Source organism: Stegodyphus dumicola, chromosome 1, assembly GCF_044657685.1.
Source record: "Stegodyphus dumicola isolate Sdum_Otavi_A_Nest chromosome 1, ASM4465768v1".
NCBI classification, from domain to species: domain Eukaryota; kingdom Metazoa; phylum Arthropoda; class Arachnida; order Araneae; family Eresidae; genus Stegodyphus; species Stegodyphus dumicola.
The window spans coordinates 56,711,510-56,737,288 of record NC_140768.1 but is presented as its reverse complement, the minus strand read 5'-3'; the positions used below and the strand labels follow the sequence as shown (position 1 = coordinate 56,737,288).

At 32.2% G+C, this 25,779-nt stretch overlaps 1 protein-coding gene across 1 annotated transcript in view; it reads left to right on the top strand.

Moving 5' to 3' along the window:
• Positions 1-18,723, top strand: part of ida (anaphase promoting complex subunit 5 ida) — a 72,303-nt gene extending 53,580 nt beyond the window's left edge. Inside the window, exons 14-18 of the mRNA XM_085814993.1 lie at positions 1,253-1,366; positions 6,416-6,563; positions 8,876-9,047; positions 16,509-16,606; positions 18,569-18,723. Of these exons, the coding sequence (XP_085671119.1) occupies positions 1,253-1,366; positions 6,416-6,563; positions 8,876-9,047; positions 16,509-16,606; positions 18,569-18,655 (619 nt within the window). The 3' untranslated portion in view covers positions 18,656-18,723. The remainder of the gene's footprint in view (positions 1-1,252; positions 1,367-6,415; positions 6,564-8,875; positions 9,048-16,508; positions 16,607-18,568) is intronic.
• Positions 18,724-25,779: the final 7,056 nt, after the last annotated feature.

The window sequence follows — 25,779 nt, the reverse complement described above, 5'->3', positions numbered from 1 at the left end:
CTTTAAATTTTTGTGGTATTATTATGTGATTTTTCTATCTGTAGCTTTTGAAATAATTGTTAAATATTTGTCAGTTAGTTCATAATTAATTTGTCTTAGCAATTGCTTTTTTTTTTTTTTTTTTTTTTTTTTTTTTTTTTTTTTTTTTTCCTATCATTACTATGTATTAAAATCTAGATCTGTTTTTCAGGTTAGATTAAGCTATTATCTGATTTTAAAGCTTTTAACTTATTTTATTTTGCAGTTTTTTTAATTCTTTCATTATTCTGCATAACTTTGTGAAGGAATTGGTTCAGAGTATTAGTTTTATGCAAGATTGATAGTAATAAAATTATCTTACATGTTTACAGCTTTTTTGAGTAAACACAAGGTACAAATATGACATCTTAGGATTTTGGAATATATCCTATGGCATTTGTTTGAAAAGCGATAAGACACTCTTCTATAAGTTTTGTAATTTGTATTTCCATGAGAAAACTTTAATTTTTGGCTGCACTGAATAAAGTACGTGGCAGGAGGCAAAAGTTCAAAGACTAGGGATGTAGTTCTTAATCTTGAATAGTTCAAAATAGCTATGCATAAACATCTTCAAAATAATCCTCTTTTGTACACTTTTGCTGGTGCTCATGTAGCTTTTGAAAGTTTTTATGTGATCATCTTTTGTCAGAACTTGTAATGCTTTCTTTGATGATGCTATTACCTCAGCTATTGACATAAATTATCATCTGTGCATTGTTTTCATTAGAGAAAAGATGTTCAGGTTATGAACTGAGGTGAAAAGTCATTATGTAAAAACATCTTTGTAATATTCTAGTCACAAAATCTGTAACCATTTACAGAGACATATGCAGGTGCGTTCGCATGGGAGAATTCATTTCACATAACATATTAAAAACTTCCTTTTTTATGATTGGATTATTTACATGTCTATATTTGTGATTTTCTTACACAGTTTGGTGGGAAGGCTCATGCAACTTTTTTACTTTTGTGTTTGAAATGAAGACAATTCAAACTTGCATATGAATAATAATGATACTTAATTTAAACATCACTATTGTGTCATTCTTCCAAAATAATTTGATACTTTTTTGACACTCAATAAAATATCCATTGAATTAAGATTTTTCCTTAACTGTTATGTGGAGAGGGGAATTGGTTAAACTGAAATTTGACTGTATAGAGATATACTTAATCATATATTTTTATTTGTTTGAATATAAATTTTTATTTTTCCCCCTCCATTATATTTCAGAAAAGCACAGCTGTTCTTAAACCAAGGCAATTTTGCTGAAGCTGATAAAACACTTAAAAAGCTTCTTGAGGGGTGTGAAGCCTCACATACAGTAGCTCCTCATTTCTATGTCAGGTTTGTTGAAAAAAAAAACAATTTTAATTATTGAAATTATGTTTATTTGCTCTTATTCACATTGTGTGTTGTTCCACATATCTGTTTTCCTCTTTTCTGCCCAAAATGTTTGCATAGCAGTATTTATTTATGGTATATACCAATGAATGTTTGTTGCAGGCAAATAAAAGTATATAAAATGCTTCAATTTAGCTGATAGTTATTTACATGTAATATTTATTGAAGTGAAATGGTTGATAAAACTCAAAACTATTTTAGATTTGAAGAAATAGCCACTTATAAAGAATTTTGTTAATTTTCCCTTTATTTTATCTGTCTGAGTAGGACTTACCAGTTACAGACAGCATTGCATAAAGATTTATATTAAAATAGCCAATGTCCAACCCAGAAATGGAAATAATCGTTGTAGTCAGTAAATAACTGCAAGTCAATGTATAGTATCATATTCGTGTTTTCAGTGGCAACCATGTTTTTTTTCATCCTTTTGTAGCATATAATTAGTTAGTTTATGCTAATTAATTGTTCTCCATCCTTTTTATTCAGTGTGCATCTTCATGATTTGCCAAATGCAGAATCTCCTGCTATTTACTGTTTTCAGAAATTATAGAATTATTCTAGCCTCTTGAAGGTTTTCATAGTTTCATGAAATGAAGTTGTATATCATAGGAAAAAAGATCAGGTTTGCATGCAAAATTTGCAAGAAAAATGCTGGAATTCAACAAGGTAGTTATATTTCTATTGCAACTGTGATATGATTTATGTGGCCAACATAGTTTATATCGATTCAATTCTAAAAAGACAAACTCAATATGTCATTAAATAGTTGTTTGTTGAAACAGTGACTTAAGAGATTTGAAATTATTTTGAAGATGAAAGGAGGAAGGAAAAAGAAGAATTTAGTAGACTTAGTCTTATTATCAAGGTCAGTGAAATTTGTTTACAAAGAGAAAAGGAATATTGATCAATGTTTTCTACCTCAGTGGAGTGTTTGATGGAATTTATCAATAAACAGAAAGACTTGTTTTAATGGAAACAAGAAATTTCTTTCTTCCCCCTCCCCCATATAGAGGAGCCAAATATCTGTTGTAAGATATCGAAGAAAATGTAAATTGAGGCAGTGCAGCATATTGATTGCTAGAAGGGCCACGAAACAGAAGAACTGGAAAATGTAGGTTTAGTCACCTAAAAGCGAGGCTTATGTATGATTTTATTGAACTTCAACCTAGAATTCATGTGTAAATCATTGAACATGCATGGGGAGCAACAAAATGGAAGAACAAAAATCATTATAGGCCTGGATGTGATCATTTACTTTATAAGGTATTTGTCGCCCCCCCCCTCCCTTCTTGGCATGCCTTCATGGTGTACTGGTGAGCACACTCGGCGAGTATTCGAAAGGTCCGTGATTCGAGTCCCGGTGAGGGCAATGCTCATTTTTCATGTCTCTTGCTTCTAAAAATCATAATATCTCTACAACTTTCTTATTTAGTAGGATTTATGTGGTAAATATTTTGAATTTATTTGATAAATACTTTTTAATTTTATCATATAATAAATTTAAAAAAAAACTCAGTTAAAAATCAGCAGTTGCAGTACTATAGTAATGTGCAAAATGTAAGCAATAAATTCATTTTTCTGCATAAAAGCATGAAATTGTTGTAAAAAACTTTATGTGATAAGTACTATGAAAAGCGAATTAAATAGAAAAGTGATGCATATGCGGATAGCAGTAGTATGATGTCAAAGGGTATGTCAGAGCATGCAAAACACAAGGAGTCAGGGCAGTTTAAAAAGAAGAAAGGAAAGCTCATTTCCAGCCATTCTTGTGCAAATGAAAGTGAGATTGTGTGTGTAGTATGGCTCAAGAAAACATCAGGATGCCTTTATATGGGGTAGAATGATTGGCAAGCTTTAGGATGATGTAGTTTGATGTCTGCTGCCCAAGAGTTTCAAGTTGATAAAAGTGCTGTTTCACGAGCTCAGAAAGCTTTCTAGATGCCAGATGCAGCTGTAAGAAAAGTTGGTGGTGATCGACCAAGGAAAACAGCCTTAAATGATGATCGTTATCGAACTGCGGGCAAAAGAGTTCGAAACCCTACATAGCACATTCGAAACCCTACACAGAAATTGCTTAGCAGCTGTGCAAGTTAACCGAACAACAGATGACTTTATTTGCCCACTGTCCTGAATGTCACGTATCATTAACACAGCATATCAGCAGCACCAATTATAGTGGTGTAGAGAACACAAAGACTGGGCACCTCATCAATGGAGTCACGTCCTCTTTACTGATGAGAGTCATTTCAGTCTGAAAAACGATTCTTGGCACCATTTGATATGGAGAGAGTTAGGTATATGCTTCTACATCATCATTCTACTAACATCAGGAAAAGTGACTATTGTGGTGGTCCTGGCATGCTTGTATGAGGAGGCAATTTGCTGAACAGACAGATGAAGCTCTGCATTTTTAGCAAATATCGTAATCGCATATTGTTACTTATCAGAGATTGTTATTGCAATGAAGTTATCCTCCCTCACATGCATCTTTTCTGAGGTGCCATTGATTCTGGCTTTCTTTCTATGGTTATAATGCATGGCTGCTCAGGTTTCATGCTCTTGAAAAGCTCCTGGAAAGTTAAGATATCCACAGAATGGATTGACCAGTGTTCTTCCCTGATTCAAATCCCATTGAAGATGTGCCAGTTCTGATTGAGAAGATATCTCGTGGTATAATCTTTCGCTCTGCAGAACACCAGACAACCGAAACAGATTGAACGGAAGAAACCTTGAAGAATGGAAATTCTTACCCCAAGAACTGTTGAAATAAACAAAAAGAAAATTTAGTGATTGATGCAGAAACAAGATTATATTTTTTAAATGTTGAGTTGAATAAAAGTGAAGTGAAGGTATTTTTCATTTCAGTGTGAGCTTTTTTTAACTGCACATCGCACATCATATATAGTTGATAAATTGCAAAATTAAAAGATATGAATGGGTGTATTAATACAAAATATTGCAGACTGTAATGGTTGCTCCTTTAATAATACCTCATTCAAGTGCAACTTGCAAAAGAATTTTTTTCTATTATTGAAAAAAAAAAAAAAAAAATACAGATTGAATTTTAACCAAATTTAAGTATGAAAACTCTTGAAGCAGTTCTGATTGAGAAGATAAATATGCAGGTAAATGAAAACTTTATTATATATATTAAAAAAAAAAAAATTCTATAACTCAAAACTACTTACTAGTATTTGTGCTAAGATACTAAAGCACAGCATTTATGCATCTTGTCAACACCAGTACTGGCAATTTGGCTCATAAAGTTTTCTAAGTAGAAAGTAATAAATTGAATTAAAATATAGACTTATCAAAGACCTGAATTTGATATATCTTTCTGTGATAAGTTTACAAAATTGTTTTTGGCATTACTGAATATTTAATTATAAATGTTCTATCTATTATGTATTTTTCATTGCTCATTTTATCGCCTTCTACATCCATTTTTGTTGTTTTATATATATGTAAGATGATCTTCAATACTGTGGAATTACATGATGTAATTCATATAGATAAGGTAATTACAAGAATTAGAAGTAATTTAAAAGAAAATATCAAAATATTTATATGATAGTCACCTGTTGAGTGTTGAAAGGTAAAAGCTTTTCGTATGCCTTAGAAGTATGCCTTATTTGTGCCTCTCCTGCATATTCACATCTTTTTATATACAGTATAAGATATTGATCTTAACATAAAACCAACACAACTTTTATTTGAGGTCTACTATCTCACTATCTGGTTGTTTGCTGCTTTACCTTATATATGTCGTATGTAGCCTGGTAAAGCTAAATTCATCTAATGGACCTGCTAGATTTGGAATAGATTATTACCAAGAATTTTGTCTTATATAAACAAAATATATTTCCAGCTAGTAATTGTAAATTTTTTTATAGCAGAGTTTTCGTGGAAAACTACAAAATAGTAAAGTAATAAGAAATGTATAATCTAAATCACTGATCTTAAATTGCATACATGCTGAATGCATAATCTCAAAGTAACTGAGGAGCTTTTCACATTTTTAGTAATATTTTTTTTTTCCCCCTAAATATACTTCAGCAGAAGAGCAAATTGTCATTTCAATTTAAATTGAAAAAGGATAGTTGTCAAACATGCAACTGGAACAAAAACCACTGGAAAAAAAAAAGTGCATAGGGTGGCAACTACTTTCCCATTTTTAGTTGGATGAGTGCAATATCCCCTTTATTATCTTCTTACCATTATGGTAATTATCATAATGGGGAAAAAGGGTCACAGTGCTATCATATGAGATTAGAGCTTCCTCTTGTGGTGTTATGGTTATTGCCTTTCCTTGTGCTCTGCATTAACAGTATGCAATCTGTGCACAATGCAGAGTTGATTGAGTAACAAATGCATTTCTTGAATTAAAGCTGACTTGAATGAATTAAAGTGGATTTGAGTTGAAATTTTGAGAAGCTCTTTCTGGGAAAGATTACTATCAGAGTATTGTATAATTTTGTGGAAGATAACCATATAGCTCAGTAAGGATGTGGATGAATACTTTCAAATGGAACGTGGGCAACAAGCATCAACTAGGGTTGCACCATATGATTCATTTTCATGTTGCTAATGTAGTGTGTAACCTGCTCACAAGATGAAGTTAGGAAATAATGTACCATCTTTGCATATTTTCTGGTTCTTATCTTCTGATTTTATATCCTGATTCAAAAAATGTTTATGAGATATTTGTTTCTACATGTGTACAATTTGCTGCAACAAATCTGAAGTTAGGATTGTGTTATGAAACTCTTTCACAGATGGGAAGTGGTCCCATATTATGTTTGAACCTTTACTGAAAAATCATAAAATGAATCTGTGCTTTCTGAATACCATTGTGATTGCTATTAAATTCCAAACCCTAAGTAAATTTTCAGAATAATTAAGATTTTATTATTCTCAAGATAGTTTTTATTTGTATTTTCTCATTCTTTTATATAACAAATGGTTTATTTGTAATTATTTTAAATGTTGCAGAGCCCTTCTTTTGAGAGCTGAACTCTTGTGCACAACACCAAACTATATAGTAGCACTTCCATCTTTAATGACATGCCTTGCAAAATGCAAAGCTCATCATCTACTACTTCTTGAAGCCATTACAACAGTTCAAGTAGCATCTGTACAGGTAATAATTATGCCAGAAAAGGATTTCCTAAAAATATGTCTTTTTAAATGGTTTTAACTTTTCTATTTGCTCCTCATGACCATATGTAATTATTGCAGAGAAAAATTCTGTGATTTTTGTTGGAATACAGATATTGATATTTTGTTACTTTTCTGATTATCTGCACTTCCACTATAAAGTTGCGAACACACTGGCAACTTTGGAGAGCATTTGAAAACTCATTGGTTACTAATTTCTCACCAAGGTAATAAAAAGGGCAATAGCCGTTTTCAAAATAGTGGTGCACTAACTATACAAGAGCAGTCAGTCAAGAAATGTTGGTAGTAAAATACTTTTTTTTTTTTTTTTTTTTTGGACAAATTGTTACTTTTTGTGCTGCTGTTTTTTCTTCAGAAAACATCAGAGAGTTGCACAAACTCAGCATCATTTAACTTTGACACTGAAAACCAGCCAAATTAGGCATGTTTTGCATGGGTTTCTTTTTTGCACTGTTCTTCCTACGTGTACCCAACAATCTATTTTCAAGAAAAATTGCACAAAATCAGCATTGTACAACTTGGGCTCTGTGTATCAGCCAAAACAGACTGTGTGCATACTTTAGTTGCAGCATACATATTTTTTGTGGACATTATAGGAGTGAAGTTTACCTGTAATTTTGGTTTTTACACTGCACTATTCCACGACATAGAAGAACTTACTAATTCATAATAAATGGCTGATCAATAATGAACACACCAGCTTCACGATATGTGAATTTATTTTGCAGACACACATAAAAAAATAATAACTAAATTTTACAGAAGAGAACTTTGGCAGAATATACCAACTCATGCGCACCACACCTCCTCTTTTTTCTCCTTCACCCAACTGCCCATCTTGGCGAGTTTCTTTTGCTAGCGCTTCTGCACCAAAGTCCACATTTGCTGAAATTCGCCTTCTTGGTGTTATATAAGTTTTTTAATCTTACAGTTGGTTACCCCATAGTTAATTTGGCAATATACTGCTTTGTCTGTTGAATACTTTTTGTGAACTTTTTAGTAAGGTTGTGGATAATTGGAAAGTACTGATATTTTTTCTCACTTGCTAATTCTTATTGTGTTTATATATTAGTATTTAAATTAACACTGTATTGTCCCCCCCCCAGCAGAAAATCTTCAAGATTTCTTAAGTAAAATATTTTTGTTGCTATCACTAGAAAATTTTAATTCCTTTATCATAGTTTAAAAGCTTTTAGAATTTTGTGTTAGTCTTATTCTAAAAAGTTTTGGCAGTACAGTAGAATTCCAGAAATCCGCAAAGCTTGGGACCAGAGGTTGTGCGGATTTCAGGACAGAAAAGATAAAGCATAAGATTCGGACTAAAAATGCAAAATGAATAATGCGTATTAGATACATTTAATTAAATTCCTATATACATTATTGCACTAATTTATTATATGCATTAAATTACTATTACATATATAAATTGATTATATTATTAATTGTATTATATGTACACAGCATCGAGGTTTACCGATTTTGCCTCATGCAAAGATTTCTGGTTTCAGATTCCGGTGTTAGAATCACTGTTGCTGTAAAATTTCAACAACTTTTCTTTATTTTTCCATATATCATACACGATCGTGTCACAATTACATACCATTTTGCTATAAATTGAGGAGTAGCACATGCTTCCATCTTTTGCAGAATTTGCACTTTTTGCATTACCGTCAATGCAACGTGTTTACGTTTTTCAACGTTGCAAGCAATAACATCACGAGTTTGTTTCTTATTTGTCATTGTATTAAAAAGGGCTGAAATTAAAAATATTCTTAATTTATCCACAAAATATCCGGATAAAAAAAAAGCAGCTCTAAACAATCAAACAATCTCGTGAAATGAAAGAACAAAGCTCACAACAACGTGAATCGTGAATTTGAACAAAGAGTTGATTGAATCGTCTGCTTTTTTACCTCGATGCAGATTAGAAGGGGAAAAAAAAAAAAACTTATCTTATTTATTTTAACGTTTTTATATCAATAAATTTGTATTTCCATTTTGACTCATTATTATTCGTTAATTATGAGTCATTATTCAGTAAGTATTTTTTTCTTCGATATTTCTTACTCAATGTTGCGGTTTCCGGAACCCATAAACTTAATGTTTATATTCTGAGAGGCAACGCAGATTTCAGGAGTTGTCGGATTTCAGGTCGGCAGATTTTCGGTATTTGAGTGTATTTAAAAAAAAAAAAAAAAAAGGTAGGTAGATAAAAACTGAAAATTTTTTAATTATTATGTAATAAATCATGCATACAATATGTTTCATTTGTAGCTTGAGTTGGGTCTTCCTAAACAAGCATTACATTTACTTGATGGAATCTTTATCTCATTGCTCACTCATGGCACTTGTTATGACAAAGGTTGTTGCTGTTTCTTGTATGCAAGATGTTTAGCATATGATGCTATAGAAAGCAAAGATAAATCTGCTGATTCATCTAAGAAAGGTATAACTTTTTTTTAGCCAAAATATAGTATTATTTGTTTAGTTTTCTCAGATATTAAATCAATGTCAAACCTGTTTATGAAATGTATCTCTATCTAGCTTTATTTTACTACAACTTAGTATTAGAAGTTTTTTTTTTTTTTTTTTTTTTTTTTTTTTTTTTTTTCCAAAAATATTTAGAAATTTTCATATGTGTAGGTTGTAAATTTTTGTAAAAACTGTTGGTGTGCAGTAGAAATTGTTACAATGTAATTGCAATCCTAGAATAATTGCAGTTTTTCATTATCTAATACTTAAGTGCTTATGTACAATTAATGAACGCTTTGAGTTGGAATTGAATTATTGTATGCAAGTTTGCAGTTTTATTTTATTTTATTTATTTATTTTTTGTATATGTTTAAACAGCAAAAGCATGCTTAACTAAAGCTTTTTAACTGAAAGTCTGAATAATGAAGTGGTATTAAAAATAGCATTAAATTAGTGAGTTGAAAAATCTTTATCTTCTAGTGTTTTTGATTGTTTCATTTAGAGGTGGGAATTTGAATATTATAAGTTTTGATAATTTGTTATAAAGCATTAAAATAAGTAGATGTGCAAAGTTCGGTATTTTTCATAATATGTGACATGAGAGAAGTTTAAAAGACTTTCTGTAAAGAATCCTGGTAATTATTTGGGCTCTTAAAAAAGAGAACTTTTCAAATTGTACTGATGCCTGAAATTTCAATAGAACATTTAAGAGTTTATTATCAAAAATACAATGCTCAAATTTATATTCTCCATTTGTTTAAAAATTATTATTTAGTTCACAATTTTATAATTTATAGTTTCCATACCATATTATTTAACTTTATTTCCTACCACTTGATATCTTGAGTCTTTCTGTTGCTAAGCCTTTTCTATTTAAAGGGGATATGTAAGATAAAAAATATGTAAATTAAAATTCTAACTTTCATTCATAATAGTTCCTTAACTATTTATTTTAATTTGATTATTGCTTTTTTCTGTCCTAAAAGTAGTAAGTGAAAGTAATTAATTGCTCTTAAAAATATCATTTCAAAATAACACCATGTCATATGATTCTTACCTAACATTAATAACACAGATACTTTCATAATGCTTCAGCCAGTAATAATTTCAGATTTTCAAATTGAAACTTAATGATAACCAATCAAAATAAAGCTAAACCAAAACTAAATCATTCTGAACAGTTTTTATTTTAAACTCATCATATCTTATCTTTCACCTCCATACTAACAACTTGCTTGCTCTCTGCTCTTGAACTTTCTTTACTTTATTAAAATTCATTGTTATAAAGATGTAGAAAAAGTAAAATGTGATCAAGAACAGGCGTACAGATTGTGCCAATTTCACTATGAAATTCATATTAAGAATGTAATTCTCAAGAATAAAGAAATATTAAATCAGCCACTATGACTAACATTTTTATGCATCAGCATCTAAGTCATTATACAGTATACCAGGATCACTCTGAAATTTTGTAGATACGCTTAGGTTTTTAAAGTTACGCTTACAGAATTTTAGGAGTGTTCAAAATAGTCTTCTTCAGCATCAATGTAGGTGATCCTTCAGGGGCTCACTTTCTGTGAGTACGGGTGTGGCAATCCTGAGGTAACCTAGCCCTTCAAGAGATCACTTTCTTGGGGAGACGCAGGTCATGATCCTGGAGCTCTTAGTGATATTTCCTCCCTTCCTTTTCATCTCTTCTTTTCTGTACTATTTTCATTTCTTCTGCCATTGTGGTTTTCCTTTTCAGAGGTTTGGGCTCAAAGTGAGATTCTGCCATATCCCTTTGTTTAGAGTTTCTCACAGAGAGAAAACCACCTACGTGTTTGCTGTGCATTGTGACCCATAAGGCTGGAAAGGAGGGTCCTGGTAGTTGAGGGGCGATGTACTGTCCCCAACACACTGCTGTGGCCTCTGCGTCAGACTGAAACGGGAGGCACTTAGTTGTCTCCGCTAGTGTCAATCAGCTGGTCACGTGTCCTTAAAGACAGTGGCTTGGGGGATAAGCTTTCGGGAGATCTGACTGTGGGGGCTTCAGATTGCGTATAGACCCAGTTAACCCTGGTGCAGTTTTCTGCGTCCCCTTGTTGGACTCTGTGGTGGGTGGAGCTGCTGGGTTTGGATAATTTCTGCCTTAAATATGGCTAATTCAAATATATACATGATTAAAGACTTTGAAGTCTGTCTCATCGCTCAAAGTGTCAGTAGTTCTGAAAAATCTGCTAAAAAGGTACGTACAGATGCAAACGCAAATAATCTTAACAATAGTCCCCTTTTCCTTGTTGTCTCTTGTCCTTCTGGCAAGCTGCAAAAGATGTCTCCTTTTCTGATAAATCAATACATCCATTCCTGTATTGGTGAGCCCAGAAATATAAAGTGTCTCTGCTCCGGAAACTTGTTTATTGGCACAACTTTAGGTAACCAGTCTGCTTCCTTACTTCAAGTAACCAAACTTGGGCAAACGAATGTCACTGTAACAGCATATAAGATGTTGAATAATTGTTGCAGTGTAATTTCAGACGTCGACCTTCTCTGTGTTTCTGAAGAAGAGATCGCATCTGAGCTGTCTGACCAAAATGTCTGTGGTGTTAAGCGGATCAAGATGCGTAAGGAAGGTCAGTTGATCGATACGAAACACGTGATCCTGACCTTCAACTCGCCTCATCTGCCTAAGAATATTAAGGCTGGATACCTAAATTGTGCTGTAAGACCGTATATTCCAAATCCTATGCGATGCTTCTAATGCCAGAGCTTCGGCCATTCTAAGATGTTTTTTCATGGTAGCCTCACATGTGCGCAATGCTCATAGGTTGGTCACAATTGTGATAATTGTACCACTAAGCCTTTGTGTATAAATTGCAAGGGAGAGCACCCAGCATTTTCTCGCTTGTGCCCAAAATGGAAATCAGAAAAAGAAGTGCAGCCTGCAAAAATAACTAGGAACATCACCTATGCTGAAGCCAGAAAATTAGTCCAAAGCACACAGGTTCGGCCAAATACATCTTATGCCAATGCTCTGAAACATCTCGTACAGTTGCCACCCAAACTTCAGTTGGTACACAGACTCTACCAAATAAAACCCAACCGATTAGAAACAACAAGAAAAAAGAAAACCCAACTCGTTTAGTACCCCCACCCCTCCAAAAAAAAAAGAAAAAGAAAGAAACAGTCATTCCTCCCAAAAAAATAAACCAAAAAATGCCACTAAGAAAATAATTAATAGAAATAGAAGTCCCAGCAATATCTCTCTTGATGGGAGGATTTCTGAATCTGCGGATTCAGATAGTAGGGAAATATGAAGATGGTCTAGAAGTTCCCAGGCATCTACTTCCACGAAAAACTAAAAAACAGCGCAGAAAGAAAAAAAATTAATCAATAATGGTCCCCCTTGTCTCACGGAACTGTCGCAGTTTCCACAGAAATTTCCTAGACATCAAAGCTATAATCAATGCTTATCATCCTGTGTGCTTAGCAATACAGGAAACAAATCTGAAACCAGAACAACAAGCAAAACTTCAGAGGTTTTGTTTCGCCAGGAAGGATAACCTAGCAGGTGAGTGTGCCAGTGGAGGTGTAGGTCTCCTCACCTCACTGGACTATCCATCAAATGCACTTTCTTTAACAACATCCCTCCAAGTTGCCGCTAATCAAGCAAATTTTGATATTGTTTCAGTCGTTTCTCTGTATTTGCCTCCAAATGAGCGCATTGATCAGCAAGATTTAAATGGTCTTATAGAGCAGCTGCCTGAGCCCTTTATCATAATAGGAGATTTTAAGAGCCATAGTCCACTCTGTGGAAGTAAAGACACAAATTCTCGAGGAAGACAAATTGAGCAGATGGTTGAAGATCATAAGCCTTTGTCTCCTGAATAATGGGCATGATACTTACTTTCATGAACCTTGAAAGGCTTTCCACTCTCTTGACCTTGCCATCTGATCACCATCTCTTTTGCTATTTTGCACTTTTAGTGTGGGACATGATCTTTACAAGAGATCATTATCCCATTTTTGTATCTCTTGCACAAAGAGGAGCAAACCCCATGTGGAGATCCCCTCAGTTCATACTTGATAGGGCAGACTGGGAATTCTTCTCTTCCAATGCAGAGCTCACAGAGAACATAGTAGAAGATGTGCAAATTGATGACACATTTGAAGCAGTCAATAATATTATTATTCAGGCAGCTATGCTCTCCATACCTAGAACATCAGGGAAAATGCTAAAGTATTCAAAACCATGGTGGAATCGTGACTGCCGTGAAGCAGTGAAAAAGCTTGGGGAATTTTTCACTGATTTTTGCCTACTTTGCGAAACCTTATAGCATTTAAAAGAGCTAAAGCAAGTGCATGAAAAGTAAGAAGGCAAAGCTAGAGAGATTCCTGGATTTCATATGTGTCGTCAATAACATCCTCTATGCCAAGTAAGTGGGTTTGCGAAAGAGTTAAAAAAGATGCGAAATATATAAAGACCACTCACTTTCCTGTTTGGAAAAAGATGGCTGAATGATTAGCTCCATAGAAGAATTGCGAATACTATTGGTGAGATATTTGCTGCCATTTCTTCCAGCAGAAATTACTCACCTTCATTTCTTTCTATCAAGTAACACTCTGAGAGAAGTCCCATCGCTTTCAACTCTTCCAACTTTGAGCCTTATAATAGAGATTTTACTATGCTGCTGCATAGTAATTTTAATATATTGTCTCAACTTGACCATCCTTATAAACTGTGTTTACTTGATAATAGCTGTGACTTTTTATTTGAAGCACGTCCATCCTGTGTGCCTTCTTTTCCTGTCAGATTTCATCCTCTCATTGAAGAATTCTCCTTGTTAAAGAGAGCTTTGTTGCAGACTCGTAGATCTTGTCCGGGTCCTGATGGTGTGTATTACGAAATGCTGAAGCATCTGTCCTATAAATCACTGATTGCCCTTCTCACTCTTTCCAATAGGATGTGGAAGGAGTGAACTTTTCCCATTGCATGGAGGAGAGCTGTTGTGATTCCAATTGCTAAGTCAGGAAAGACCCAAGAAATCCCTCGAACTATCAGCCAATTGCCCTTACTAGTTGCGTATGCAAACTGTTTGAAAAAATGGTAAACAGCCGCTTAGTCTATTTCTTGGAGAAGAATAATATAATTTCGCCTTATCAAAGCTGTTTTTGAAAGTGAAGAACAATGATAGATAACATGCTTCTTTTGGAGACATCTGTTCATAAAGCTTTTGTAAGAAGAAATCCCCTTATCTAAATTTTGTTTGATGTAGAGAAAGCTTATGATAAGGCATGGACATATGGTATACTTCGTGATCTTCATGATAGTGTCTTGCGTGGCAACCTACCATTTTTCATTCAGAATTTTTTGGAAGCTAGAACATTTCAAGTAAGGATTGGCTCTGTTTTATCAGAAGTTTTCAAACAGGAAGAGAGTGTGGCTCAAGGCTGTGTCCTTAGTATAACCCTGTTTAGCCTAAAAATAAATTCTGTATTGAAACAACTTCCTCCCACCATTTCAGGATCTTTATATGTTAATGATCTACAAATTAGCTGTCAAGGTGTAGATATGAGACATGTAGAGAGGCAGCTCCAGATCGCTTTTAACAGAATCCAGGAATGGGCAAACAGACAAGGATTTACGTTTTCTAAATGGAAGTGTGCACTTGTGTAGAAAGCAAGGTCTCCATCCTGAGCCTGAATTATATCTCAGTGGGTCAGTGATTCCAGTTGCACCTGAAGTAAAATTTTTAGGGGTGATGTTCGACTGAAAATGGATTTTCTTTTCTCGTGTCTGAAACTTGAGAAAGAAGTGTACAAAATTTTTAAATATTTTAAAAGTCCTGGCGAATACCTCCTGGGGTGCAGAGTGTTGCTCTATGCTTTGTATTTACAGAGCTCTTGTTTGCTCAAGACTGGGCTATGGTTCAGTTGTTTTTGGATCCACTCGGTTTCAGTGTTGTTAAAACTAGATCCTGTTCATCATTAGGCTCTGCGGATTTGTTCTGCAGCCTTCAGGACATCTCCTGTCCAGAGCCTTTATGTTGACTCTTAAGAACCATCACACTTATAAACTGTGTTTACTTGATAATAGCTGTGACTTTTTATTTGAACCACGTCCATCCTGTGGGCCTTCTTTTCCTGTCAGATTTCATCCTCTCATTGAAGAATTCTCCTTGTCTGATAAGTTTCCACAAGCAGTACAGCATTTTGAGATCCCACCATGGGAAAATGCACAAATCCAGCTACTTGACATTTACCACAGTTACGTCAAAACAGCCACTAATGAGATCATGTACAGACAAATTTTTGCTGAGCATAAGCATAGTTACAGCAGTTGTCTTTCCATATATACAGATGGATCCAAGTCAACCTGTCATGCTGGGATGTTGTTTATATAATTGGTGACCACTTGGAGGGCAGATGTTTACACGACGCTTCCTTGGTCTTAACCTCCAAACTGGCTGCTATATATATTATGCACTTTTGTACATCTCAACGCTACGCCATAGAAAATTTTTTATATATATAGACTCCTTTTTCATCTTGCCTTATTTTTTGTGTGTATAATTTTATTATATGAAATTGTAGTAAATTTCTAAACATGAAAATGGAATATGATAAACATCATAGGTAATTTTGATTTTTTAATGCATTTTTTTCTTTAATTTTTGCATGTTCTAACTGAAAAAATACTAGTTTGAAATCATCCACATATAGGTTGTTAAGATACCTTTGCACAGATTATACTGTGCACTCATATGCTGATATAAATGTCTTTAATTACTTTTTCATCTTTCTTGCTTCAAACAAAATTTGTATAAGATAGATGAAATGCCGAATTCTTGGAAAACCAGAGCACACCATAAGCATATTTTTGGCAGCAGGAATGACATTCTTCTTGGGCATCATCGTTCAGGACAAGTCGATGATGAAATAATTTTCCTTTTCAACTTTTTCAACTTATGCTTCTTATTCTTTAATCTAATTTTTTTTCATTCTACGTTGATGAAAATTTATTGTGCCAAAACTTTGCACCATTTTTCATTTGTTGAACTGTAAACGTAAAACATTCATTCTTCATTAAAGTGAGCATCATAAATTTGAGCATAAGGATGTTGAAAAAGTATTGCTTAAAAGGTTCTACATTCACAGAAGCCATAAACTGCCAGTATTTTGCTAAATGCTTCAGATAAAGGCAAGTTTAATTTTAAGTAAATATGTATTGGCTGATAAATCTGATGTAATAAATATATTGTAAAGATTATTGTACATATGTTGCAATATATATAGTATTTATTTTGCTTTATTTAATATATTTATGTGCATATCTATATATAGATTTGTATAGTTTCATATATATTAGTCACATATCATATATATACATATATTATATTTCATATATGTATATTGTACTAAATTCTTTGCATTGGCAATGTTCCTCCCTTTTTAGACACGCTTGCTGCTGCTGTATCAATGAGTAACAGAGCTCTTGGATATTTCAAGAAAATCAAAGCACTGCAGAAAATGAAATTAGTTCTTGGTTGGCAGGTATGTAATAGCTCAGAGGAAGCAGCATATATTTAGTTGCAATTGCAAATCTTTATTATGTGCAATTAATTGGCATTAACTGTAACTGTAACTTTACAATGAAAAGGCTGTCCAAATCATCCAATGCTTAATTTGAAAATGTAGAAAAATGAAAAACAATTTTATATGTTTAAAAGTTAAAAAAATATTCATTAAAATGAATAAGATGACAAAATTCTCTAATTTTGTGCTTTATGATGGTTTGAAAATTTTTAATTCCCATAATTAATAGCTAAATTGTTAATATAATAACGAGTAGGAATTAATAAGTGTAATGTTTTATTCTGCACAAGCCAATATGCTGAACATCAATTAAATGTATAAGACTGCTAAACATCGATAGTTTATCTTAGGTTTGATTCCCATTGAATGGGGTTTTCTGTCTGTATAACATACATACTAGTTAGTTTCTGAAGTACTGCTCATTAGGTGTAATCATAATAGTTTCATCATGTTAGAAATGTGATAAATAGCCAATTATGGCACCATTGTTAACCTTCAAGTGGTGTGGGATTTTAGGTCTGTCACGAAGACCTATATTGAAAGAGTATCTATTAGTTGAATTTGTGTAATTACTCTTTTTAATCTCCATTTTCATAAACTTACATTCATTAAGATGATATTTACATTATTAAAAAAGTTAAGAAAGCAAAATATCTTAAATTATAAGCTAATATATGCCAAGTGACAAAAATCTGATAACCGGATAAACTCAATTATGGCACTGAGAGGTTTAAACCAAGAAAGAAACTATCCTCTAATAAAGAGTACAATACTTGGTAGTGTCCAGTTTGGGGATCTGTAGATCTGCTGCATTTATTACTGTCAAAGTTTTCAAATCTAGTTTTTCTATCAGATTTTTGAGAATCTGAATACATTATGCATCCTTCATAGTATATTATTTACAAAACAGAGGGAAAAAAAGCAATGGCAAGGTATATGAAGAATAAAGCATACCTAATACTGATTGTTAAAGGTGATGGTTAGCTTAGTCTAGATATTTTGTAAATGTGCTTTGTCCATTTCAGCAATCAAGTTTGGATCATCAAATCATCAGTACTTATTTATTATATATAAGCTAATACTTAAAAGACAGAATTCTTGTTAATATCATTTTTTATTCAATTTTTAATTTTTTTAATGTAAAACCAAAAATTCTAAAGACTCATAGAAATAAAAAAAAAAAGATCATCATATATAAATAAAGATAAATGTTACAAAATGATTTATTATTAAAACTTAATCATAGTAAAATTCGAAATTCTGTTTTTCTGTAAGTTTCTGGTATTATGCCTGAGTGAGTCAGGAATTAATATTCTTTGTTAGATGAGCTATGAAATTTATGTACTGAACGATTTGTGATTTTTAATATTCATCGTCGGTTAAGAAGAATTGCATCATTTTCCATCTGTTTTTCAAGAATTAATTTTAGGTGTTTTTCTTCATTTAAAAAAGTCTTCCTTGAAGCTATAAGCTGTAGTAATTTTTTTTCCAATTTTTTACATTGTCTTTTCATATTTTTTAGGATATCTTTATAAACCTGCAGCATTTAACATTTGATGTCAGAAGTCAAATAAATGCAAAATTTGAAACTACTGACAAAAAATAAGGGTAATTAAATAAAAAAATTATCCAAAAACTAAACTGAATCCAAGAAAAACTGATACTATAATAAAAAATTATAATGATACTTTTCTGGTACACTGTTTATTAGCATTAGCATCATATTGGCTACATAATATATCTATTTCTGCAACATTTTTACTATTCTGATTTTAACTGTGATGGTCAGTCTTTCAAAATCGTAGTTTGGTTTATCAGTTTTAACATACTATATTGTAAAAATATTAGAAACTTAGGTATAAATATATTATATTTAGGTATTTTGTGCAGATAATTTTAATTATTTATGTACATTTACAGGCCCACATTTATAATTATTTAAATATGAATGAAGAAAGAAATAATGCAGCATATAGATTCAGGAATCTTGAAGATGAATTGACGTAGAAAATTAATTTTATTGAATGAAGAAATTATGTATTTATATTATTGTAATAAACAGTATTTTATATTTACATGTATACAATTTATTTTTTACAATCTCTATAGCAGCACTAAAAAAGCAAAATACACACAAATAAAATAAATAAATGTAACATAATTATTATAGGTTTTTGGGGATTAAGTAATGTGTGTTGTTCATGCTTATATAGAGAAATGTTTTGATAGAGCTGGTTTCAATTTTAAAAATTAGTAATTTTTTAGTATTCTATAGCAAAGCCCGTTCCTCATGCTCGCAAATTTCCTGCTGAATTATATTTGCTTGAACCTTTATCTTCGAATTGATTTTCTAATTTTTCTTATTATTTGCTGATTTTATTCTTAATACATGTAAATTAGGATATAAAGTCCAAAATTCAGATGTTTAATATGTGTTATGATCTAATTTCAAGACCACCAGCCAAATATGCATATATAGAGCAATAAAAAAGTCCTCTCTTCCAAAGTTTTGGAATTGAGATTTATCAAATTACTTTCAAAGTAATTTTTATGCTCTTCAGTGAGAAGGAAAAAATACAAAAACCTGTTTGTAAAATCCTAAGCAGTAAATTGGAATCCCTGAGTTGTATCTTTATGATACATTACATTCCACACTTATGCACTTTGATTAATGAAACTACTATCAATTAACAAAAAGTGCCAGAATTGAAATTTTGGGTTCATTAAAAGAAAATTTGTTTTTAGTTTTTCTTCTTCTGATATTTTCCATTTCTGATAGCAGAAAAATCTCTGCAAGTGTGATTTTTAAGAGCATATTTCTATTTGCCACTCATGCAAACATGGTTGCCTATTGTGTGGACTATAAAAAAACTAGCTATAAGTTGCATTTATGTTGGAATTGAACATGTAAAAAGTTGAGGGAAAAAATTAATTCTTTACTCATGTTAATCATGCTAGATAGTGCAATGTATATACAAAAGTGGATATTTATCAAAATAGAAAATTTCAAATTCATGATCTGTGTTGTTTAGTAGAAAGAGAGAGTTAAATAACTCCAATAATAAAATTATTTCACTTCTCCAATCAAACTGTAATATAAAATAGCATATTTTTCTTAGAAATTTATTTGTATATGCATATAAGAAAATAGTTGTCATTAAATGTACCATATTAAATTTTCTGAAAATCAAAATTGCATTTATTTACATAAAAAAATTAGCTTGAATTAAGCAGTCGTAGATAATGTGAATTCTATTGCAAATTGTGGAAGGATAGTAGAAATTTATGTATTAGATTTATTTTATTCAAAAGTAATTAAACCCAGATTATAAAGCAAGTTAAAGCCAGAGATTATAGAGCAGGTTAGAACATGTCTCAACATGCCTGAACTCTTCACAATGTCTGACATTGGCTTTAATTTTTCAATATTTTATTTGAAATGTTCTTGTGTTGTTTTACTATTTTAAATAGAAACAAACAACTGCATTTAACATTTGGTTTCGATGCCAAAATTTGAATTTGATTATACTTCTTGAGCCAGCTTAAATTTAAATTTAATTCTAGAGCCTTTGACTACTTATGTACATTTTAAATTTGAATTTGATTATTACTTTAGTTACATTGCTACAAGTGGTGGTTGATTCAGTTAGCACAAGAAATGCATTTATATCCAATGTTCTGTTTTAATAAAAAAGTTGTTTAAACCTGTTCAAGTTTCTGTACTTGCTTAAGACACGGTGATTATTATAAAAAATAATCACAGTGAAAATGTTATTTTCATAGATGAAATTTATTTTTCTTTCGTATAGATTTCAAAAGGTGCTTAATTTATCTAAAGAAAAACCTAATGAGTCTGATGCCATAAACAGTGATGTTAGTGTTCCTGATTAATCCTACTCTGCTTTAAAAAAAAAGTTAAGTTTGCCTGTTGCAGAATACTAGAAAAATTATTGCCACGAACCATGAGAATAAAGCAAAAGTTTCACAGAAAGTACAAAAAGGACAAGAAAATGCATGGGACAACAATAAACAAAAGTTGATGTCACAGTATTTAGGTATAGTTATAATCTGCACCAGTCCATAGTTTAATTTATCTAATATGGAATAAATAAACTATCTGTAAAAAATGAATTGCAAAATCATAAAGTAAATTTGGTGTATAACATTAATCATTTTCCCATCAACCTCTACAAAAATACAACAGTAAGAAAAAAAAACATTATTCTTTCAGTTTTGAGGTTAGGTTATTTGAATGTGTCTAAGCACATAAGGGCTATCTGTCTAAAGGGAGGTGTGTGCTCATGGAGGATTTTTAAAGGAAAGAGCTGATATACTCATTACACATAGGGAAAACCAGCCATGCAATTAGCTCATTCGCTTGGATTCAAACATGAGATGCACTATCGGTATGCAATAGTCTTTAAACACTTTAAAACTGGTGGGGTCTTTCTCTTTCAAATGCTAATTTAATTTACGAAACTAAATGAACTTATCCTTCAAATTAACCTGCATATAAATTGCTGATAATTAAAATATGGATTCTTCTGCATTTTTTCCAACTGAATTTTTTTAAGGATGTCTTAATTCTGATGCTAGTATGTGGTTCACTTTGTAGGGATTTATATTTTTTTTAACTAACAAGTTAAAATTTTATTTTAAACTTTCCTATAAGCCTTCATTCCTCTAATTGTCAGAATAGTTAAATTTTGTAGCACGTGTGATGGAATGCAAATTTCTATTTTGAAGGAGGTATTTAAAAGCCGAGGTTTGGCAGGAGAAAGAAAGAGGCTATAACCGCCACCTCTGCCGTCAATACTTTTGCTTACTATTGGTTTACGTGCTGCTATAAGTTTCGAAGGGGGTTTAAGTTATGGCTCAATCACAGCTTCAATTTTTTTCGATAGAAATACTGAGCGTATTTATGCAAAATGAAACTGGTCCACAGTTGGGAGCTTTATGGACAGCTTTTATTCATTGAGATTTTAAGAATAAAAAGTCTTTACAGATTTAAAGAATTCTATCGTTTCCTGCTGAATTTCCTAGCTTTCACAGTGAGTAGTGAAATATACCTAGAAGGCCATTCAACACTTAAATTTAGAAAGAGATTCTAGGTTATCAGATCACTATAAGTAATTGATTGTCTATTATTATTGATATCCTGGCTATAACGAGGCAATTGCTTTTATTCAATATTGATTTAGTCCGGCAGATCGCACAGAGCATGGTCTATGATGATCTTATCATAAATCTTTATATATTTTTGTCTGTGTATCCATATCTGTAGATGGGATAATGCAAATAATTTGCTATCACTTGCACAAATACCTTCCAAGACAAAAGTAGTACAGAAGATATGATACTACGTATGAGATTAGATTTATCTAATTAGGAAAAAGTTGAGGCAGTAACATAAGTTGAATGTTAAAAAATTGAAAATGTAAAATTTTTCGAAAATATCGATTAGGAAAAACATCGACAAATGGTTCGATAGTGATTCGGATGAGTGTATGTTTAGTGTGTGGGTGTTTGAGTGATGCAGTTAATGTTTAAAATGTCACTCGAACATAAAAGATTGAAAATGATACTGAAAATATAAGCGAAGAAGATTCTATTAATTACATTAGTCCTGAGACAGCAATGACTTCTGTTGAAACTCTATTGGACTTCGTCGACCATTCGAGGGGATTCGAATACTATGATGAAATAGCACTTAAAGCATAGGGAAATTCTACAAATATTGAAGCGTTATCAAAAACAAAATAAAATTAGTGATTTTTTTAAGAAATAAATACACACAATATGCATGAAAATTGATAGTTTCTATTAGCAGTGTTTTTCAATTATCCATCACCAGTTTCTCCGGCAGTAGCTCCGGATAATTGAACATTTAATTAATAATACGGCATTATCCTGTATATATATATACATTTGCAAAGTACTCATTGTGTCTATCTTAGCTTGTATGGCGTATATCTATGCATCATCAATAGAATTTAATTCGACTTATTGGAAAGCTGGCTGATGTCGCATTTGATTGAAAACAGTGACGATTATCTCTTTCGGCAAGACAATTATTACTGTTTTATAGGCTATTTGCGAGAGTGTTTTAGTCCAATTTTGTTTCAAGTATAGAGACCATTATTGAAAGTATCTCAATCAAACAAAGTAGCTGAGATGAATATGACGTACAAGATATGGAGGTGAGGCATGTATTGATGCCGTGGTCCGATCTTCGGATTTATTCCATGTGACTTATTCTTGTGTGTGTAGGGGGAGTCAAGGACTGTTTTGACACCTTTTCATTAATTTGAAAGAGCGATATTATCGATGCTATAACTTTAATCGATCGTGATATGCTAGCACGAGTGTGAACTAAGATGAATTTTTGTGTAGATATTGCCACATCAACAAAGGCAAATATATTGGGCGTTTGCGAAACATTAAAAAAATAACTAAATAAATTTTTAAAAAATATGAAATTTATTATTATTATTATTATTTTACTTCTTTTTTTCGGTCTCCGCGCGTTTTTAAAGTTGAGAGTTCATTGCATATGCAGAATTTTTTTCCCTGAAAATAACGAAACTCTTCCTGCAAATGGATGGGAATAGAGCATGAAATACATTATTTGTTTATTCAATCGAATATAACAAATCTAACGAAGTTTGTCTGCCTGAGGAGGGATGCATTTATGGATGACTTTCTGAGGGAAATTGGTTAATATTAATGTTACATGAGGGAAAAACAAAACAAAACAAAAAATCCCAAACAGATACTCCATTTACCAAAAATCGAGTGCACGTTCAATTAATTACCGTTGTTCATGAGTCTCAGCTGATTCGTCCATTGGTGAACACATAACAAAAAATAAAAAAAAAGTATTGTAAAATTCTAATTGACTGAATTTGGTGACAAGTTTTTCCATATGCGACATTTATTTACAGTTTTCTTAAAGCTATTCTGAGCTAATTTGAGAATAAATTTATTTATTTTTGATGGTAATTAAACATAATCAGATTTCAAATAATTTACTATGAAATATTTTAGAAAAATATTCAAGGTGGTTTGTATTCAACTAATTTTTTATTAGATTAAATCTCATTCTATTTTTAATAGTAATGTATTTTATATATTTAACTTCAGAATAATAGTCTACAGAACGAAAATGCAGTAAATTTGAAGATTTGTGCTTAATTAAAATACTTGTACCTGGCCACAAATGACTAAGTGGCTGAAATTTGAGATCTGGTACATTATGTTTGAATACTATTTCAAGCGGTTAAACTACCTATTTGATACCAATTTCGTGACTTTCTTTATACACTTATGAGGTACGCAGTGTAGTGGTCTGCACGCTGGGTGCGTATTCCACAGGTCCGTGATTCGATTCCCGGCGAGGGCTTTGCTCATTTTTTCATCTCTCCTGCTTCGAAATAACCTAATGGCGCCTGAACTAAAAGGGTGGTGGATGATGATTCTCCACACCCAGGATTTGGCGATTCGGTCCCCTAAAATCCCCAGTTGCCCTTTAAAAGGGGAAGTATATAAGGTATTTCTCCCGCATTCTCAGCATGTCTTCGTAGTGTAGTGGGTCTGCACGCTGGACGCTATTCCAGGGGTAAGTGGTTCGATTCCCGGCGAGTTCGTTGCTCATTTTTCATCTCTCCTGCTTCGAAATAACCTAATGTCTCTACTACATATTACGTAAAACAAACCTTAGGAAGTCAGATATAAGTATAACCTCTTCTAAAAAGCTTTTTTATGCATTTTGCATCAATGAATTGCATATGTTTTAAACTTGATTTGCTGCTTAACAAAAGAATTGCCTACGGACTCTTAATTTAAGATTTCAACTAGCTGTATTAAATTAAAAATATTTATCTTCCATCCTGAAAAAGAAACTGTTTTGTGTTCTGAAAAATGGTGATTCTAAATACATCTACAAATTTTCGATTGTACTAATTGTTTTCCTGTATTGCAATGCGTCAGGTCAATGAAATACGAATTTTAACTGTTCTGTCTGCCGCATACCAAAGTCCTTTCCAGAGCTATAATTCATTGAATAAGCAAATAATGTATTTCATGCTCTATTCCCATCCATTTGCTGGAAGTGTTTAGTTATTTTCAGGAAAAAAAATTCTGCATATGCAATGAACTCTCGACTTCAGAAACGCCCGAAGACCGAAAAAAAGAAAAATAATAATAATAGTTAGTCCAAAGGGGATTTGTCCCTGAAGGACTATTGTTTCCGTTTTGCGATTTTGCGTTGAATCACTATAAATGTCTGTTTCACTTTTCAAACTGTTGCCACCAAATGTTAGAGTCCTGCATTAGATTTGAAGAAATCAAATAATGAAAAATCTGCATAAATGTGTGTATATTTCTCGCATTCTGATAAAACAACGGTACATAGAGCCATCGAATTTTGAATGACGTAATCCTCCTACGGATATGGGCATGTGGAAGACCAAATTTGAAATTTAAAAATCAAAAATTCGTTAAAGTTTTACAAAATATGAAATCGATAATGAAACAAATTTCAAATCTGGACTTTCGGATGCCCATATTCGCAGTAGGATTGCGTCATTCAAAATTGGATGGTTCTAGATACTGTTATTTTATCACAATGCGAAATACATACATACATTTATGCAGATTCTTCATTATTTAATTTCTTCAAATATAATACAGGGCGATAATATTCGGTGGCAACAGTTTGAAAAGTGAAACGGACATTCAGAGTGATTCGCCGCAAAACGAAAACAATAGTCCCCCAGGAAAAAAGCCCCTTTGGACTAATAATCTAATATTTAAAATCACCAAAGAAATAAATTTTAATATATTTCTTTAATTATTAATCACTTTAATCATTGATTATTTTAATAATTAATTATTTTATTTATTTATTTATTCTTGTTCCTCTTTCTTGAGGGTCTACGGTAGGCTCTTCTAATTTTAGAAATTAGGCCCTGGCAAAACGATATTTGCAAAAATTCAGATGTGGCTACTTTAAAAGCTTCAAAAAGTCTTTTGGCGTATAAAATCCCGTTTTACTGTAGCTTTGCTCGCCAAGTAATAACATCGCGTTACCTGAAAAGAAGTTTCGTCGCCAGTTTCTACAAAAGAGCAAG